The sequence below is a fragment of the Chelonoidis abingdonii genome, chromosome 15 (assembly GCF_003597395.2).
Source record: "Chelonoidis abingdonii isolate Lonesome George chromosome 15, CheloAbing_2.0, whole genome shotgun sequence".
In the NCBI taxonomy this organism is placed as follows: Eukaryota; Metazoa; Chordata; order Testudines; family Testudinidae; genus Chelonoidis; species Chelonoidis abingdonii.
This window is the reverse complement of record NC_133783.1, coordinates 14567959-14586110: the sequence shown is the minus strand read 5'-3', so window position 1 is coordinate 14586110 and position 18152 is coordinate 14567959. Positions and strand designations below refer to the sequence as shown.

The 18152-nt window shown below is 38.3% G+C and overlaps 1 protein-coding gene across 5 annotated transcripts in view; it reads right to left on the bottom strand.

The window, feature by feature from the left end:
• Window positions 1–1852: 1852 nt before the first annotated feature.
• GRID1 (glutamate ionotropic receptor delta type subunit 1) overlaps window positions 1853–18152 on the bottom strand; it is an 890324-nt gene continuing 874024 nt past the window's right edge. For 3 of the 5 annotated variants that reach the window (XM_075072547.1, XM_075072543.1, XM_075072544.1), the window contains 2 exons: window positions 14973–15008; window positions 1853–2955 (listed from right to left, as the gene is read on the bottom strand). In XM_075072547.1, the coding sequence (XP_074928648.1) occupies window positions 2527–2955; window positions 14973–15008 (465 nt within the window). In that variant the 3' untranslated portion in view covers window positions 1853–2526. The remainder of the gene's footprint in view (window positions 2956–14972; window positions 15009–18152) is intronic. The other 2 variants (XM_075072545.1, XM_075072546.1) reach the window with 2 other exon arrangements.

Genomic DNA, 18152 nt, shown 5'->3' with positions numbered 1-18152 from the left:
GCAGCACCAGTTCAACATGACCCTAAAGTCTCCTATAGCCAGCTAAGGGAAGATCATAGTGGAGGATCCTCTTGTGCCACGAAGCATAGTAGGCTTCTACGTCACCCCTAATCATTGGAGGCCTGGCCAGGGAGAGAGTGGTCATGGCTGGGGTGCCTCTACAGGCAGCTGATACCCAAATATTGTTTGGGATCATTGGCAGGCATTGCAAATGAGAGGAGTCTTCAGGGCAGAGAGACCATCTCTGTACACACACAGCCCAGGATCAGGAGTGGCTTCTCCTGGATCACACTCGCTGGTCCTCAGAAGCAGCTGAAGATCTGGGCTTTAATGTAAATTAGGGAAGAGAGGACAGGGAGGTGACAGTGAGGGACACTTTCAAAACAGATGCTTCAGTGCTTTTCTCTTGTTAAATCACATATACATATGCACAGGATTCCAGCATGATCAATCTTAAAAACACTGTACATATGGCAGATGAACAATAATTTCAGTAAAAAATATTAAATTTGGCTGCAAATGTTCATAACTTGTTACAAATATTGAGGAAAATAACTTTTGGGGTGCTCTGGCGTGCAATCTAAACAGACCAAATTTACCACTGATGAAAATCCAGTGACAAACATTATTATTGTTTATTTTTAATTAGTTTGAAGTAGGAAGTACAACTTGGCCAGACTGCAGAATGTTATTGTCTACATCAGGAGCCAGCTTGACTGGAGATGCTGGAATTACCACTGGAATACTTCTATCAGCAAATTGTCAACGTTTCTTAGGTAAATAATAGTGTTGTAAATACACTTTTTCCCTTGGGTAGTTCTTCTATCACTGTTTGATTCAGTTTTAGTGTTTTTCCTCTGCTTAATCATTTAACGCAGGGCTTTCCTAAAGAAAATAATTCTTGGAAAGTTATCACCCCATAACTAGTTGAGTAACTATGCAAGCCAGTATACCAGACAATAAATTGAACCTTTTATTTCTCCAAAAGCATAACCCACGTTTTCTGCTTCCTTTTGGAGATATGTATGCGTTTTTACTTTTGTTCAGTCATTCTTTTTGTCCTTAATGTAGGCAGTGATTTTTGCTGCACCCACTGATACTGCATTTTCCAAATGATCTGTTCTAATAAAGTAAACAAATCCAGCTATAAATGGAAATAGCAAACTTGCAATTGTGACACATTTGAGAGGTTATGAAATTATTCAAATTCTGAAAGCCAATGTTTGCCCAGGAATATCAGAAAGGAAGGAAAAAACCTAGTTACCTGAGCATTTGAGTCAGTATTTGGGAAGGAAACAATGGTTTTGAAATTTTCGTGTTAAACTGAACTGATAATGTTCTCAGACAAGACCTTAAGCTAGCTATATGCATTACTCCATCTTTTTCCGCTGATTGAGTTTCACAGCAAAAAAAACGAGGCATTTGATAGCCGATTATGAACATAACCAAATGCTTCTTTAAAAAAAATCAATGGAAAAAAAAAGAAGCTGTGCTTATAGTTGTGAATTTAACCTCAGAGATATGACTTTAACAGAGAATGCTGTATCCATTATACAGTAGTCCTTGAAACCTCAAAGAAAGAAATCATACCATAGGGCTATAATCACTTTAACATGATCATTGCCTCACTATCAAATAATGCTTTACCTTGTTTTATTCCTTTAAGTCATTGGTTCCATTCCACTTTAATTTGTGCACACAAGAAACAAGAAAGAGCTGATTGCACGTTTTACTTAATAGCCTTATCCATAACCTTATTTATCAAATATTTTGTTATATATATATATATACACACACAATATACACATAGTTCAGATGTATATATTATATATATACACATATATAACAAACACATAAGGTTAAATTAAAAAAGCCACACAGCACAGTATGCACATAAAACACAATTCAGTAAACCTGTGCTTCAACTTAGAAACTGTGTGGAAATTTAATCTCTGTTAGAAGGAAAGAGTTCAGTTGTTCTGTTTATTGTTTGCTTCTTTATAGTTATAATTCAGATTTAAAACATATATTACTGCTTTGCTAATATCTGCTGTTAGATCTTCAAGCGAACTGCCACCATGACTATGAAATAGGGTACCGAGAAGAAGAGAGTGCTGAGAAGAGTAAACTTTTACAGCGACAAATGGATAACTTTGCTGCTTTTAAAACAAAACAAAACAAAAATAGAACAAATAAGGAATAAGGGTTGAAATCCATGATTTTTTGTTTAACTGCCCTCAGTCCCAGTAACAGGTCTTCTTTGGCACTTGAGAACGATCACAAGTAGTTTGCCTTTTTATTCATATAGAACAAAATTTACAAAGTCATTCATACATTTTTTTGTTTTTGCTTTTTGTTTTTGTTTTGTACTGACTTCGAAAATTGGGAATATTCAAAATACACTTTTACCCCACTTCATTCTTTCATTATTTACAGATATGTACATGAGAAATGTAAAAGTTTTTGTTTCAGATTGTATTAAAAAGCTCTGCTGGTTGTTTTTTTTTGTTTGTTTGTTTATTTTCATTATATGGATGTTCCATGGGAAGGTTCCATGGCTTCTGGAATGACTCCCCCTGGCACAGATTGAAATGACATCGGGATAGGTGTTTTCACAGGGCTCTGACGAAACAGTCCTCCATTTGGCGATCTGTGTTTACACTGTATAGAGGGCATGGTGGCTGAGCTGCTAAGGGGCAATGGCAGGTTACTACCAGAGGCAGTTGTGAGTGTCCTGCTGGCACCATGACTTGTCTGTTCTGGTAAAAAGGTGGTGACAGAAAGTTGTGTGTTCTGGTATTCACGTACAGGCTCCAGGGTCTGACTTGGCTGCATGCCACCAATCTCCAAGGCTGAGATTTCAATGGACGCTGGAGAGATTTGCTTGTGGGCTATGTCTTCATCAATTAAACTGTTCATACGTCTGTGGACCTGTTCCAGATTTACTTCTTTATCCTGCTGAGGTAAAAACAATGGAATCAGTCGAAACAAAAATCTGTCTCTCTCCCCTCACTACGTGGTGGGAACCATTGTTTATTCATTCACTTAATTTGATTTGCTTAGGCAAAAGCTCTAGGTACCCATAACAGCTCAATCTTAAAAACACATATCAAAAAAAAAAAAAAAGTCAACTCAGTGACAATCCACAACTTAACCCCTTAAAGCACTCCCACTTTGAGGCAAAACCAGGGCTCTGGTTCCACCCATACACAATGGAATGTCACACCAGCACCTTCCTTGAGGTACAATCTTGTCTGCCAGAACCTCAGTTTTTATTCTGGAGCAAAGAATGAGCTTCTAGCTGTTATGGTTATAAAGAAATCCCACCTCCCAAATGTGAACTGAGTGTAATTGATGCAGAGATGTCAGAGAGCCTAGAACAATAGTGCTGGCTGGGAGGTGTGAACTGCCCTATTCAGATGAACTCAGATGCTCATTGATGACAACCTAAATATCAACATTGTTAAATATTTCATTTCTCATATCAGAGAGAGGAGGATCACAAAACTGTACAACATACTGAGTAATGGCTCATTTGGGGAAGCAGTGGGGAGATACAATCTCATACTTTTTCACCAGTCAGGAAGGAGCCCAGCCCACGAAGCTTACTGGGCATATTCAAGCCCCATCAATGGTGAGCCATGCTCAGGAGGTTCATGTGATCTACTTGGAGCAGCATCTCATTCATTTTGTTGACTCAGGTGGAGGTTATTTTGTGGGAGAAGCTTGGAAGCACACGCTCACATCTTTTATTTCCCTCAATTTTAGTCCTGAACAAAATACATAACAGACCCAATATGACCTGAAGGTTGACAAATATGGCCTGTATCAGAACAAAGGAAGGACTTAGTTCCAGAGTTAAGGCTTCCACTGGGATTGTCTTGCCCTAAGTTCCCTTGAGGCACTGTCAGCTCAAGCATCACAGCAGATTGTAGCTGACAGGATAAAAACACAAGGGGAGAGCTAGTCTTTACAACACAAACCAGTGAGGGACTAAAATGGGCTGCTTACTGCATCACTACTGTATTTCCCATATGTAGAATGGAAAACAACAAACTGCATGGCAAAAGCAAGCACCGGGGTGGTGTTTTTATAGAGGACAATGTATATGTAATGTAAATGGTATTTCAGAAAGCTGACCTAAAGTATGTAATATTTTCAAAGTACAGAATTTGATTATTTGATCTCATTGAAATAGTGGCCCAGAAACAAAGCATCTGTAGGCCCACAAGCTCTGGATGATAGAAGATCCCTCTTGTATTCTAGACCTCTAAAGCGGTATTGAGCTCCCATAGTGAAAATGTCCTGGGGAAAAAACGTATGTGATCTTCATCCAGATGATTCCCTGGCTGGTGAAACAGTCTCACAGGGCTTTGGGTGGCTGGGTGCTAAGCAGAATAGCCTCGCAGCTTCTCTGTCTTATGCCAGAGAATAACCCAGTCCTCAGTGGCACCGAGAATGGAGGAATGTAAAACTGGCTCTAGGCCACATTTTTCCTGTGGTCCTGTGCCAAGCAAAGTTCAGCTGGACTAGAGAATTTGATCCAATTACACTATAGTTCTTCAGTCATCAACTGCCAACTGTCCGTATCTCCAGCTTTTAATTAGAGATAAGCCCAAATCAAAACCCTGGATTCCATAAATTGTCAAACACTAACTTTGTGACTTGGGTCAGTCTCTACTTTTCACTACCATTTAATAACTGACTTGCTGGTCCCCCAAAGATCAGAACACATTGCTGGCCACAAACCTGCAGGCCTAGCTCAAGTTAAACTCTCATTGAATCTATTGGGAGTTTTGCCTAGTCAAAGGCTAAAGGCATGGAACTGATCCAAAGCCCTTTGACATCAATGGAAGGTCTCCTAATGACTTCCACTAATTTTTGATCATGACCACACTTCTGGCATGCCAAACTCTCATAGCTACTCCTAGAAAAGTGACAATGAAGCCTGACACAACACAAAATCATCACCAGAGTATTCAAGATTTTTTTTTCTGGCAAATCATTTATATATGTCATCCATTCCCAAATGAAGATAAATCAATAGAAAATTAGAAAAGGAACTTTAAAGACAAAAATAGAATTTACCCTACTTACATTTAATAAGAGGTCTACTGCACTTTCAGTAGCATAGAAGCCCTTTTAAAGACTTTCACATTTGAATTATCATTCTTTTCATTCATGAAGGTAGACAACACATTAGCTCTAACCTATTATGTGTTCCCTCTCACATAGTAGCTGGATGCCCAAAGAATTTGTAATACAAAGTCTCAAAGGAAGCATTGTAATGCACTACTTGTTTGTCAGTTCAGAAAAACCTTGATAAAATGGACTGGGTGGTGGAGGGGGAGATACAATCATTGGAGTGGCTGTTTATATTGTAGCAGCCATTAGGGAGCAAATGTTGTACTTAAGGTGGCTCTGTTGTTTTCATTAGAACCTAAACATTCTACCTGGGTCTACCAGTGAAGGTCACGTGCAAGCTTTATCTAATTCAGCATATGATGAGCTACCTGCCTAGCTATGGTAAATACAGAGAGCTTATTACACCCGTTTTTCATGAGCTGCCCTGGACTCCTATTCACTTGAGGGTGTACTTGTAAGGGGCTGCTGATTTCGGTCTAAAGACTAGAGAGCTTGGTTATTAGAGAGCACTGTTGTTGCTCTAATCAGCTGCAAAATTAGAGTGGAAAGAATGCTGGAATTTTTTCCACAAATATGTGTTCAGATTCAAAGATGAATCCATTTTAATTTTTCTGTGTTCATGATCTGTGTTCTCTTGATTCTGCTAGTGATCTTATTCCTGTAAAATTAACGTTAAGCAAAACATACAGCAACATTGATTAGTGGTGTTTTTATTGTAATATTTATAATTCATTCTGTGCCGTTTTCTTACCTGAGTCAGGAACAGAAATAATGTGACCAGGATAACTAACCAGTGGGGTGAAAATGGTAAAGTTCTAATTATGGCTGTCAATTAATCGCAGTTACCTCATGCAATTAGCAAAAAAATTAATTGCGATTAAAAAAATTAATAATGATTAATCAAAATATTAGTTGCACTGTTAAACAATAGAATGCCAATTGAAATGTATTATATATTTTGGATGTTTTTTCTACATTTTCAAATATATTCATTTCAATTACAACACAGAATACAGAGTATACACTGCTCACTTTATATTATTTTTATCACAAATATTTGCACTGTAATGATAAACAAAAATAGTATTTTTCAGTTTACCTCATACAAGTACTGCAGTGCAATCTCTATTGTGAAAATGCAACTTACAAATGTAGATTTTCTTTGTTACATAACTGCATTCAAAAACAAAACAATGTAAAACTTTAGAGCCTACAAATCCACTCAGTCCTACTACTTGTTCAGACAATCGCTAAGACAAACAAGTTTGTTTACATTTACGGGAACTAATGTTGCCCATTTCTTATTTCCAATGTCACCAGAAAGTCAGAACAAGGCATTCGCATGGGACTTTTGTAGCCGGCATTCCAAGGTATTTACATGCCAGATATGCTAAACATTTGTATGCCCCTTCATGCTTTGTCCACTATTCCAGAGGACATGGTTCCATACTGATCATGCTCATTAAAAAAAAAAAAGTTAATTAAATTTGTGACTGAACTACTTCCGGGAGAATTGTATGTCTCCAGCTCTGTTTTACCTGCATTCTGCCATATATTTCATGTCATAATAGTCTCAGATGATAACTCAGCACATGTTGTTCATTTTAAGAACACTTTCACTGCAGTTTTGACAAAACACAAAGAAGTTACCAATGTGAGATTTCTAAAGATAGCTACTGCACTTGACCCAAGGTTTAAGAATCTGAAGTGCCTTCCAAAATCTAAGAAGGATGAAGTGTGAAGTATGCTTTCAGAAGTCTTAAAAGAGCAATACTCCGATGCAGAAATTACAGAACCCAAACCACTAAAAAAGAAAATCAGCCTTCTGTTGGTAGCACCTGACTCGGATTATGAAAATGAACATGTGTCAGCCTGCACTGCTATGGACTGTTGTTGAGCAAAGCCTTTTCATCAGCATGGGCTCACGTCCTCTGGAATGGTGGATGAAGCATGAGGGGCATATGAATCTTAAGTGCGTCTGGTACGTAAATACCTTGCAATACCAGCTGCAACAGTGCCAGGTGAACACCTGTTCTCACTTTCAGGTGACGTGAACAAGAAGCAGGGAGCATTATCTTTCACAAATGTAAACAAACTTGTTTGTCTGAGTGATTGGCTGAACGAGAAGTAGGATTGAGTGGACTTGAGGGCTCTAAAGTTTGACAATGTTCTATTTTTGAGTGCAGTTATTTTTTGTACATAAGTTTACATTTGTAAATTCAGCTTTCATGATAAAGAGATTGTGCTACAGTATTTGTATTAGGTGAATTGAAAAATACTATTTCTTTTGTTTTTTACAGTGCAAATATCTGTAATAAAAATAAATATAAAGTGAGCACTGTACACTTTGTATTCTGTGTTGTAACTGAAATCAATATATTTGAAAATGTAGAAAACATTCAAAAATATTTAAAATGGTATTCTATTAACAGTGAGATTAATCACAATTAATTTTTTAAATCGTGATTAATCTCAACTAATTATTTTAATCACTTGACAGTCCTAATTCTAATACTTGCAACAAACAGTTTATGAGCTATTTGAAGAGCAAAAACAAAATTGTGACTAATTTAGAATTAGGAATGAATTCAAATCTTCTATGACCTTGTCACAAACAGAAAAAGAGGTGAACTTCAGCACATTAATTATTCCTTGTGATATATTTAGCTTAACTCTTTTAAGATACAAACATCAAAAGGCTACAGACAGGGCATTCTCAGTAAAGGAGACTTAATTCAGACATTTTAAGGCCAAGGAACTATTGAGATAATCTAGTCTGGAAATCATATCTCCAGCCGGTCTAAGAGTACGACATTGGTTACCTTTTTGACTTAGTGTATAACATCTTTTGCAGGCTCTTTTCTGAAAGTGTGGATAGATGAGTCCTTGCATTTTGCCACTCATTTGTTTTTAATTTTGTAGATGTTCACATTGATTTCAAAAAGGGAGGATCAGACACAATGTCATTTTTATATAGGTGCCCAGATCATAGTATAAGTATAAATGAAAACCCTACTTTTCTGTCATTTCATTCGCTCAAAACTCTCAAAAAATCTGTTAAGTGTGAAATCCTAGACTTCTTGAAATCAATGGGAGTTTTGCCATTGGCTTCACTGAACCAGAATTTCACCCTATGTCTCCATTCTAAAGTAAAAATGTTCTGTATGAAAAGTTTAATGAAAACTGGTTCTGTGGGTGAGAAATGACCCCTTTTTTGTTTGTTTTTTTTTAAAGTTCTGCTCACCTTCTCTTTCCCTGCAGAGAAATAACTGAAAAACTGCTGAATAATCAAGCTTCAAAACTGGCACGTGAAAAGTTATCAGGAAGGATGGGTGATTTGCCTTTTTTTTTTTAAAAAACTTTAGGATAAAAATTATGAGCATTTAAGGCCATGAGCCTGAGCTGGCACAATAGACAATTTCTGTAAGTTATAACTAAGTTACATACTGGAGGACAGACAGACTGGGCACATATGTGCAGCTGGGGCCAGATTCTTCAAACAATCCCTATTCAGCGATGCACTTAGACACATCTATGTCCCATTAAAATCAATGTTAAGCAAGTACCTACATGCTTTACTGAATAGGGATGGATTTAAGCATGTGCTTAAGTGCTTTGCTAACCTGGGACTATAGAGAAGTGTGCTTTTTAAACTGCCCATGACTCCAGCCAGCTCCTACAGAGCTCTTAAGTCTTCCAGCAAAGCATCCCTAATTCTATACAACTCATCAGTTTCCAAGCACAGCAGTCCAACTCCTGTGGAATCCAAAGTTCCTCCGAATCACAGCCCTGTTAAAAGCCCCAGCAAGACAGTGCTGCTTTCATGGAGAAACAGAGATCCCCAAAACTGCAGCCCCAATGAGGTTTAAGGATATGACAGGCTCCACTAATGAAATCAACAGAACTTGTAAACTATAAACTTAATCAGGACTAATTGCTGTTCCTTTTTTCTTTAAGGATTGCCTAGGAAATTAAATAGAGAACAATGAGTTAATGAAATAGCAATCTTATAATTCAAACCGTGAAAGCCAGGGAATGCAAAAGTTAAGATTCCAGGTGCTTTAATCTGGCCATTTTCCCTTTCTGTAATTCTTGCCAAATATGAGGCTTTATGTATCACACTTTCTATCTTTTCATGTTTACCATAAAACATAGAAGCCATATGGTGAGTTAACACTGCCATTGGATCCTTAACTTTTGTATCTCTTGATGTTTTGTGCTTTTAATCGTGCAGTTCTAAAGTAGTGTAGCAAAAGTCAAAAAGAGTCTTTGGGCCTATTTAACTCTATATTTGTACAGCACCTCACAAAATGGTGACACAACCTGTTTGGCTTCCAGGCACTATTGTAGTAAGGAAGATAATTAATAACAGTTAATAACTGCTGCTCAATAACTTTATTGAACTAATTATCTGAACTGAGGCTGTGTAGAAGAATTAATGGTATGGCTCATTGCAGGAGACACAGTGCCTGAATGGACAGGGTAAGCAACTCACCTCCTGCCTGTGGCTGGCTGTAATGATATTATTACAAAGGGACTTTTAATAGGTTTGAGGCAGGATAAAGAGGCATAGGAGTCAGCAGTTGTGCTGGGAAGTGCAAAGGACAGAGAAGCAGTTTGCCTGGAGATTTTGAACACAGAGCTGTGTTTCACACTGGGACTTGAAGTTTGGTTACTAGTCTGGAAGCTTTGTTTCTGTTCTTCCCACATATTTCTGACTATCTCCACTCATTTTGCTCCCAAAGGTGAATAAACCGCTCCAGACTTGACTGTTTGGAGTCTGGGATAGTGACATTACTGCAGATTTTTGCAGTTAATATGTATATGGTATATTCATTCATATTGTATACATTTATGTAATATCTATACTGATGTATATTTCTATCAACGTATGTATTCCATAGCTATATATGTATTGTTTATGTATAACTGTATCCATACACACACTATCAAATAAAATGTGTGTGCTCTCACACTTTTTTATTAGATGCCATTAAAGTCAATGTCAACCATATAATACTATTTTCTTTTACTCTCTCAATACGTTCTCTTTCATTATTTTTATTACTATCTTTATTACAATCCTTGCAGGTTATCTGAAGAGAATGATCACTAAAATGGAGCAAAACACATATGTATATGGAGGAGGAATATAAGTGCCTGTCTTCTTCCTAATTGAGAAAAACAACTAACCACACATTTCTGCTGGGTAAGCAAATTATCTCATTCATAGATTCATAGAAGACTAGGGTTGGAAGAGACTCAGGAGGTCATCTAGACCAACCCTAACTAAATACTAATTTGAATTTCATTCTTTCCCTCAGTAAATTGAGCTAGAAGAGGGAAAGGGAAAGGGAGGATTCTGAAATATTGTAAGAACTTGATCATGAAAAATAGGTCCTGTGACTGTGGCTATTGGTACCCTGACTGAGAAAGTACACAGCTATGCGCCCTCCTTCCCGAGAACTGAAGGCTGCCCTCTGGAAATTCCTTGAAACAACTAACCCTCTATGAGAACAATTACAATTAACTAAGACTCTCTATCCTGGATAACTTGAGTATCATTTTTATTTTTGAGAGAGATTGTGATCATTAATCACCATGTAATATGCAAGTTCTAAGAAGTAATCAATACTCTATGTAGGTGTTCAGAGATAATCAGTTTTTTTGTTTTGTTTTTTCAGTTTTTTTTTTAATGAGTATTTAGAGAGAGTTTGGAAAAACATGGGAATTACCCTGGCTACTTTTTGCTAATTGATGTTAGCAGTCATTAGCAATGCCTCATTGACTTTCAGAGAAGAGGTGTTGGGTGAAGGATGTCTAGAAGGTTATCCAAGACCACCTGAACACAGCTAATAAAATGTCTTAGTTCTTAGCAGCGTGGTTGAAGGCCGGAAATTCCTTGAGGGAGGGCTTTTAGGTGAAAATCTCTTCTCTAAGGAAACTAACACCTCTTCTTTATTCTACCCATTCTCCTCAGATCTTATCACTGAGTTCAGTGGAATCTCCTTGACCAGGGAAAGTTACTACCGATTGGTGAAGCTGTTTTGGACAAGTCAAAAGCAGATGAACCCAAGAAAGGTGAAGGTCAGGTGATGGATTGCATAACTAATGCTATGATAAAGAATGCCTACACTAAACGTATGCTAACAGAACCACAATGGACTGAAGGGTGGAGAGGAAAGTCCCTGAGTATCAAACAATACAAATTTAGAAAAACAACATGCACATACCGTGAGGGACTATGATGAATGTATTGACATCTCTAGGCCACATGCAGACATCTCTGCCTCAAGTTTTAAAGTGATGTTAATACAGTTCTTAATATGCCTGATGTATGCATAAAAACTGCTTACTATCTGTTTACGGTAAAATTTTCTTATGCCTGGTCTACACTAAAAAGTTAGGTTGACACAGTTACATCACTCAGGGGTGTGAAAAATTCATACCCCCTGAGTGATGTAGTTAAGTCCATTTAACCCCTGGTGTAGACAGCACTACATCAATGGAAGAATTTGTCTGTTGACCTAGCTACTGCTTCCCAGGAAGGTGGATTACCTCTGCTGATGGGAGAACTGCAGCTGTGCTACTGTAGCATTTCAAGTGTAGATAGGCTCTCAATAATCATTCATGGACCAATTTCTCTCTCTCTCTGTCTCTCTCTGTGTATGTATATAGATATGAAATGTAGGGAAAAATGACACTAGAGTTTTGACCAAAATGAATACAATAAAAATATGAAACTTGCATTGTGTAAAAGAAATAAGAAAAAAACAAACAAGGATGATTCTGTGGTCATGGCAGTGAACTCAGACTCATGACTTCTGTGTTAAACCCCCATTTCCGTCACACATTTCCTATGGGACCTTGACCAAATCATATGCCAATCTCTCTGTTCCTTAGCTGTAAAGCAGGGATGATAATATCCCTTAGATCACAAGGTCATGCTGAAAATAAAGGTATTAATGGCTGAGACACACTCAAAGTGATGGGACCCACATAAATATCCAGATAAGTGGAAAAATGAACTCTGAGAAACTTTCAAGCTCTGCTGGACAGCCTGTTTAAAAAATACAAAAAACTTAAGAGGCAGATTTGCATGCTTTAGTATCCATAGGCTAGACTACTGGCTCAGCATCAATTATCCCACATCGAAATCAATATCCCCAACCAACTACAAAATTCCAAGTATTCTTTTTATCAGACATGAACTTTTCAAGCCTGTGGTTGCTGAGAAATGAACGGAGCACAACCCATTCATGTGTATAAAGTATGACAAATAGGAGAGTCATTTTGAAATCCTGAATTCACTACATTCACTATTACTTTTGGCTTCATGTAATGCATTTGCAAAGCCATAATTCTATTTCATTCCATCAGGCTCCGAGAGAGGTAAAAAGTAACTAATAATTGGCCTGCTCAAGGAAAGAAACAGGAATGATATATTTAATTTGGTATATTTTGGGGGGGGGGAGAACCCTGATGTGTTATGTTATATGAGGCTAATACAAATAATAATTTTAATATAAATTAGTTTCCACTCATTATTCTAGGGTTTCATTAGTCAGAAATATGTGATATGCAGACAGATGTGGAAACTGACATAGTGATGTGTTTGCTGTCTTAATTTACCACAGGCAAGTGACCTAGTCAAATAGCACTTAATGTTACATAAAATTTGCTGACTGGGTTTTGCATGTATTCTGCTGGATGCTGATTTGAATACTATTGTATCTTATTGAATATGACTAGAGACGCACCTCAGTCTGCCTTTATAAATAGACCAAGTTCTGCAATCAAACTTGTTTTGAGGATCCGCAGGTCCTGAACCTGTCCCTCTCCCCCCCGACCACTGATGAAGCCCCTCACCCCCCCAGTGTCTCTACCAATGACTGGAGCATTGGGAGCCCTAGGACCTTACATTCCACTAAAGGTAACACCCATAGGGACCTGACTGGAGGAGCTCCAGAGCTCCTGATTGGGCCAGGTGCACTATTCAGGTTACAAAGACACAAGAAGTTGTCTGTGCCACAAGGTGGATCCTGGCTTGAGGCTACTTCAGACCTTGCTGTGTTTGCTACCTTATTCATGGTTTCATCTCAGGTTTCTAACTTGGACCCTGTCCTCGGCCTTATTCCAGTCCCTGAATCCTGTTGCCCTGTTTCTGACTGCTCTGGCTCTGACCCTAGAGTACAGCTATTTGGCTGCTGACTCAACACTGACCCTCAGCTCCTGTTTTCTGTCTGATCCTGGCTTCAACTTTTGGCTCTGACACCTAGCTCCTGATTCAGACCTGCCTGTTGGCCTCTGGTTCCTGAACACAGAGGTGATCAGCCAGCCAGACCACCCACTCCCAATTGCTGGTACCAGTCTTCAACAATCTTCTGTTCATATAAGCGGAAACAATACTATGTATTTTAAAATAGTAATTAACTAAACAAGAAGACCTCAGTAATACTGACATTGTTTGAGGTCAACTGGACTCGTATCCAATTGAAAGGAAAAAGAAATTAGATGAATTGGCAATGTAAAATTATTTTCAACAAATATGTCAACATCTCCACAGAACACAGAAACTTCATCTGAAGCTATTCGGTAGAGATGACCTGATTCATTAGAAATTGGTTTGCTTAATTAAATAGCAGAAACAGTACACCTTACTTCACATAAAAGAAAAATTGATATTATTCTTCACTCCTAACTGAAAGAAAATAGGAAAAAATAATGAGCAAAAGGATGTTGACAGGAGATAGTGCAATAGTCTTCTTTCAACTACATTTCCACTGTTGACTCACACTTCTGCACTCAATTAACACAAATAATTTCTAAAGAGAAATGAAGTGTAAAAAGACCCTAAAAAAAATTACCAATAAGGTGGAATTGAAATAATGTCTATGCTGCAAAAGTAAGTAATTTCGTCCCTCCCTTCCCCTTCCCACCTTGTCTGCTGCCATCTAGCCCTATGTCATGAGGGCCTGGGCCTGAAGATTATTCACACAGTGTTTGTAGGATTAGTCCCATAGACTGTAAGTAACAAACCCCAGATCTTCAACTGGTATAAATCAATGCAACGCCAATAAGCCATTGAAGTTCTGCCAGTTGAAACCACTGAAGATCCAGCTCCATTTTTTATATTTGTCTCTATATCAACATACATCCATATTATATGGTGCTGTGTTAATAAACATGCAGAACATACAGTACATGTGGGAAGTACATCACAAACTAGGTGATTGCTGGTGGACATGCTAATACTCTATTGCCATTTGCAATCTAACTGCAGTAACTGTAGCATATTTGATGGTCTTTATTGCTAACGGTAGAGTCAAACCCAAAAAGATGGAAGGAAGAAAACCTCATAGCACTCATTTGTTACTGCTATAGAGGGCCATTAAGCCTCATGCTGAGGCATCCAGGCTTCTGAGTCGTTACCAAACCTAATAAAAAAAATGATTGGGCACATGACATATGTCCGCAGGCTACAAGAGGTTAAAATAAACAGCAGAAAAGAAAGGTGCATGGAAGCATTTTCCAGCACAAACAACAGAAAAATGCAGCATCAAATGCGTAGTGTTTTATGAGCATGCCAATGTCTTTGGAAATGGACTATTTGGGAGAGAGGGAGTTGCATGTTGAGAAAATAGCTACTATGTGAACATTATGTATACAATAGCTATAGGCATTTGCAGCAATAGGAAGGTTAGGATCAAGGGAGCTTTCAGGAGGTGAAGATGAGAAAGTTAGCAAGGGCTAAACTGTGCAGGGACTTTCAACAATAAATCAAATATTGGTATGTGGTTTTGTTTTTGTTTTTTATAAAATCTCACCATAGTTCTGAGGCTCAGCCTCACCTCATTGGCCATCTCCAGATAGAAAAGGGAAAGAAGAACAGGGAGAAAAAATGGATCAAAATAGTGAGGCTAATAGTGTACTTAATATTTGACTCTTCTTAACAAACATTTTCTGCCATATGTCTAACATTGGTGTTTGTTTTATTGACAGTATATCATATTCTAGCAAAGGTGGTCCCATTGCAGCCAGGGTCACATGCTACAATAAAGCCTATTTTTCATGAGGCAATACATTGACCATCTAAAACTGCAGTGTGATTAGATAGGCTGATAGGCTGTCTGTAACCTCGTCATCATTCTGATATTTAAAAAATTTAAATTCACTAAGGGCCTGATCCAGAACACATTGAAACCCAACTGGAGTCTTCCCATGGTCTTCAGGGGGCCTTGAGTCATGCCCTAGATCATTGGATGTTGACATATAAAGGGCTTGATTCTGCATTCTGTTAGGACTGTACCTGCACATCCTAACTTTCACCAGTGAAGGAGCTGGCATAGCAGAGCCGTGCTCGGTCAAACCCCTTACCCTCCCCATTCTGTCCAGGCCCCACTGCTGAAACATCCCCTTTTGCCCATTATGCCAGGAGTGTTGGAGGCAGCTAGCAGAAGTCACAGAGGAGTCTCTTCCACCAGCTTTATGCCCATGGAAAGTTTCCCTGCACAGGGAGAATACTCCACTAGTCATCTCAGGGTACTTGTAAGTCACTTTGATCTTATGCAGTGAAAATCGATCTCGATGAACAGGGCAATCTAGCCTAATGTCCCTTGTGGTCTCCAATAAAAGCTAGATTTTCCAAAGTGATCAGCATGCACCATCTGAAAACAGCTCCGCTCCCATTTAAGCACCAACAGAAATAGCAGATTTTCAAAAAAGCTTAACACACTGAAAGTTGCAATGGGAGCTGCTAGGTGCTGAGCACTTCTCAAAATCTGGCCCTTACTTTAGTGCCTAAATGGGGGCTGAACTCTTTTGGAAACCTGGCCGCAACTGCAGGTGCTGAACTTGTGAAAATCAGGCCCTATATGTCAACATTTACCAACAATAATGACATGTTAATATTTGAGATTCCTCAGTATTTCTCTATGTTTAGGATAGGGAAAAATAACTTATCTCAGATACTTGAAAGTATGTTAAAATCTATATAATTTTATAGTTTTATATAATTCTAAATATAATTATATACATGGATAATATAATTATTCTTACTAGTGGTGATGCTTGTGAAATGTAATAGTCACTATAATAATAGAACTAGGAAATAATTTTGTTTTTTGTTGGGAGTGAGCTATAGCTTTCAGGCTGATTACTTTCTAAGTGGCTCTTAGTAATCTGCTGTCAATAGCTTTTAAAACACCCAAGCTATTTAAGTTAAAAATGTGTTACCATTGCACACTATAACATTTTTTTTGCCGCAGAGTAATTACGCCCCGATCCAGCAATACGCTTCAGCACATGCATAACTTTCAGTACATGATTAATCCAGGCTGACTTCAAAGAACCTAAGGCTTGATCTTCCATCATTAAAGCTAATTGGAGTCTTTCCACTGATTTGAATGAAAGCAGAATCAAGACTCTATTCAGGCACTTAAAATTAAATATGTGCTTAAATGATTTGTTGGATCAAGGCCTCAGGCTTTACAAACCACAATAGGTTGAAAAACAAATGTGGGGAAACACTGTTATTTCATTTTTTAAATTCTGATTCAAATATATGTTTTAATTATTACCGAATATTCACTGTCAAAATAATCAACTTGGAAATACCACTGTGAGCTGAGATAAAACATATCCCCCCCGCCCCCCCCCCACAAAAAAAAAGGCTTTGAACACACAGGGCTGGTCTACACTAGGGGAGGGGATCGATTTAAGATACGCAACTTCAGCTACGTGAATAACATAGCTGAAGTTGAAGTATCTTAGATTGAATTACTTACCGTCCTCACGGCGTGGGATCGATGCCTGCGGCTCCCCCTGTCGACTCCGCTACCGCTGTTCGCATTGGTGGAGTTCTGGAGTCGACAGGAGCGCGTTCGGGAAGCAATATATCGCGTCTAGATGAGACGTGATATATCGATCCCCGAGAAATCGATTGCTACCCGCCGATACGGCGGGTAGTGAAGACGTAGCCTCAGTGTCAGGAACCTAACTAGCTACAACCCGAAGTTTAGCAAGATACTTAAGCACATGCCAAACTTTAATTACATGATTAACTCCACTGACTTCAATGGGAACACACTGTAATTAAAGTTAAGCACATACTCTGGTTGCTTGCTGAACTGGGACTTTAAATGGTGGTGTTTCTAACAGCGTGCCTCGCATTCCAAGGGGACTTGTTTTATGCTCACTTTTGTTCAGGGACATTTTTTTCCCTAAGAAACATGCTGCTAAATCATGTTCTAGTCTAGACTACCCCTCTAGGACTCTTATATCAGGATTTCCTAATGTGGTTCTTGGACAAGAAACTGCTGACCCCAAAGGACAGGAAAACCTTTGTGGTACTGACCTAGCAACAAACATATTCAAATATCACAGTAGCTGGCGCAGTTCTGGTCCCAGTGTCAGCAAACTAAAGAATGACATGTCATCCTCAATTCACTTAGGGCCTAATCCAAAAACCATTGTGGTCAGTGGAGAGATTCCCATTGACTTCAATGGGCTTTTGATCAGCCCATTTGTTAGGACTATGTATTGCAGAATATCTGGTTCTGCTCAGAAAAGAGGTCAGTTTTCAGACCATTTATATTGCAGCTGTTCAAATAACCAGTAAGGAGTGAATTAAGGGTGTTTAATTCATAATTTCTCAGTTTTTAATCAGTATCTGTACAAGGGAGAGTACAGATATTTTTCCCTCTCCCTTTTTTCTGTACCTCTTCCCTCAAGCTTTGTGTTTTGTCGTATAACAGCATGGAATCTTGCAGCCTAGAGTGACTGATGGTTGCTTCTGAAACCTCATTGCTGGTTTAAAGCTGCTAGTTAAGTGAAGTTTGCCAGTTCTTATGTTCATAGTTAGTCATGAACCTGAGTTTTCTGAGTGGCATTACAATGCACTATTTTGCCAATGTTCGTATTATTTAAATTTCCCCGCCAAAAAAACTTTATTTATTCTTGGAAAAAGTAGAATACAATACAGTTGTACAAACAAATGATCATTTATA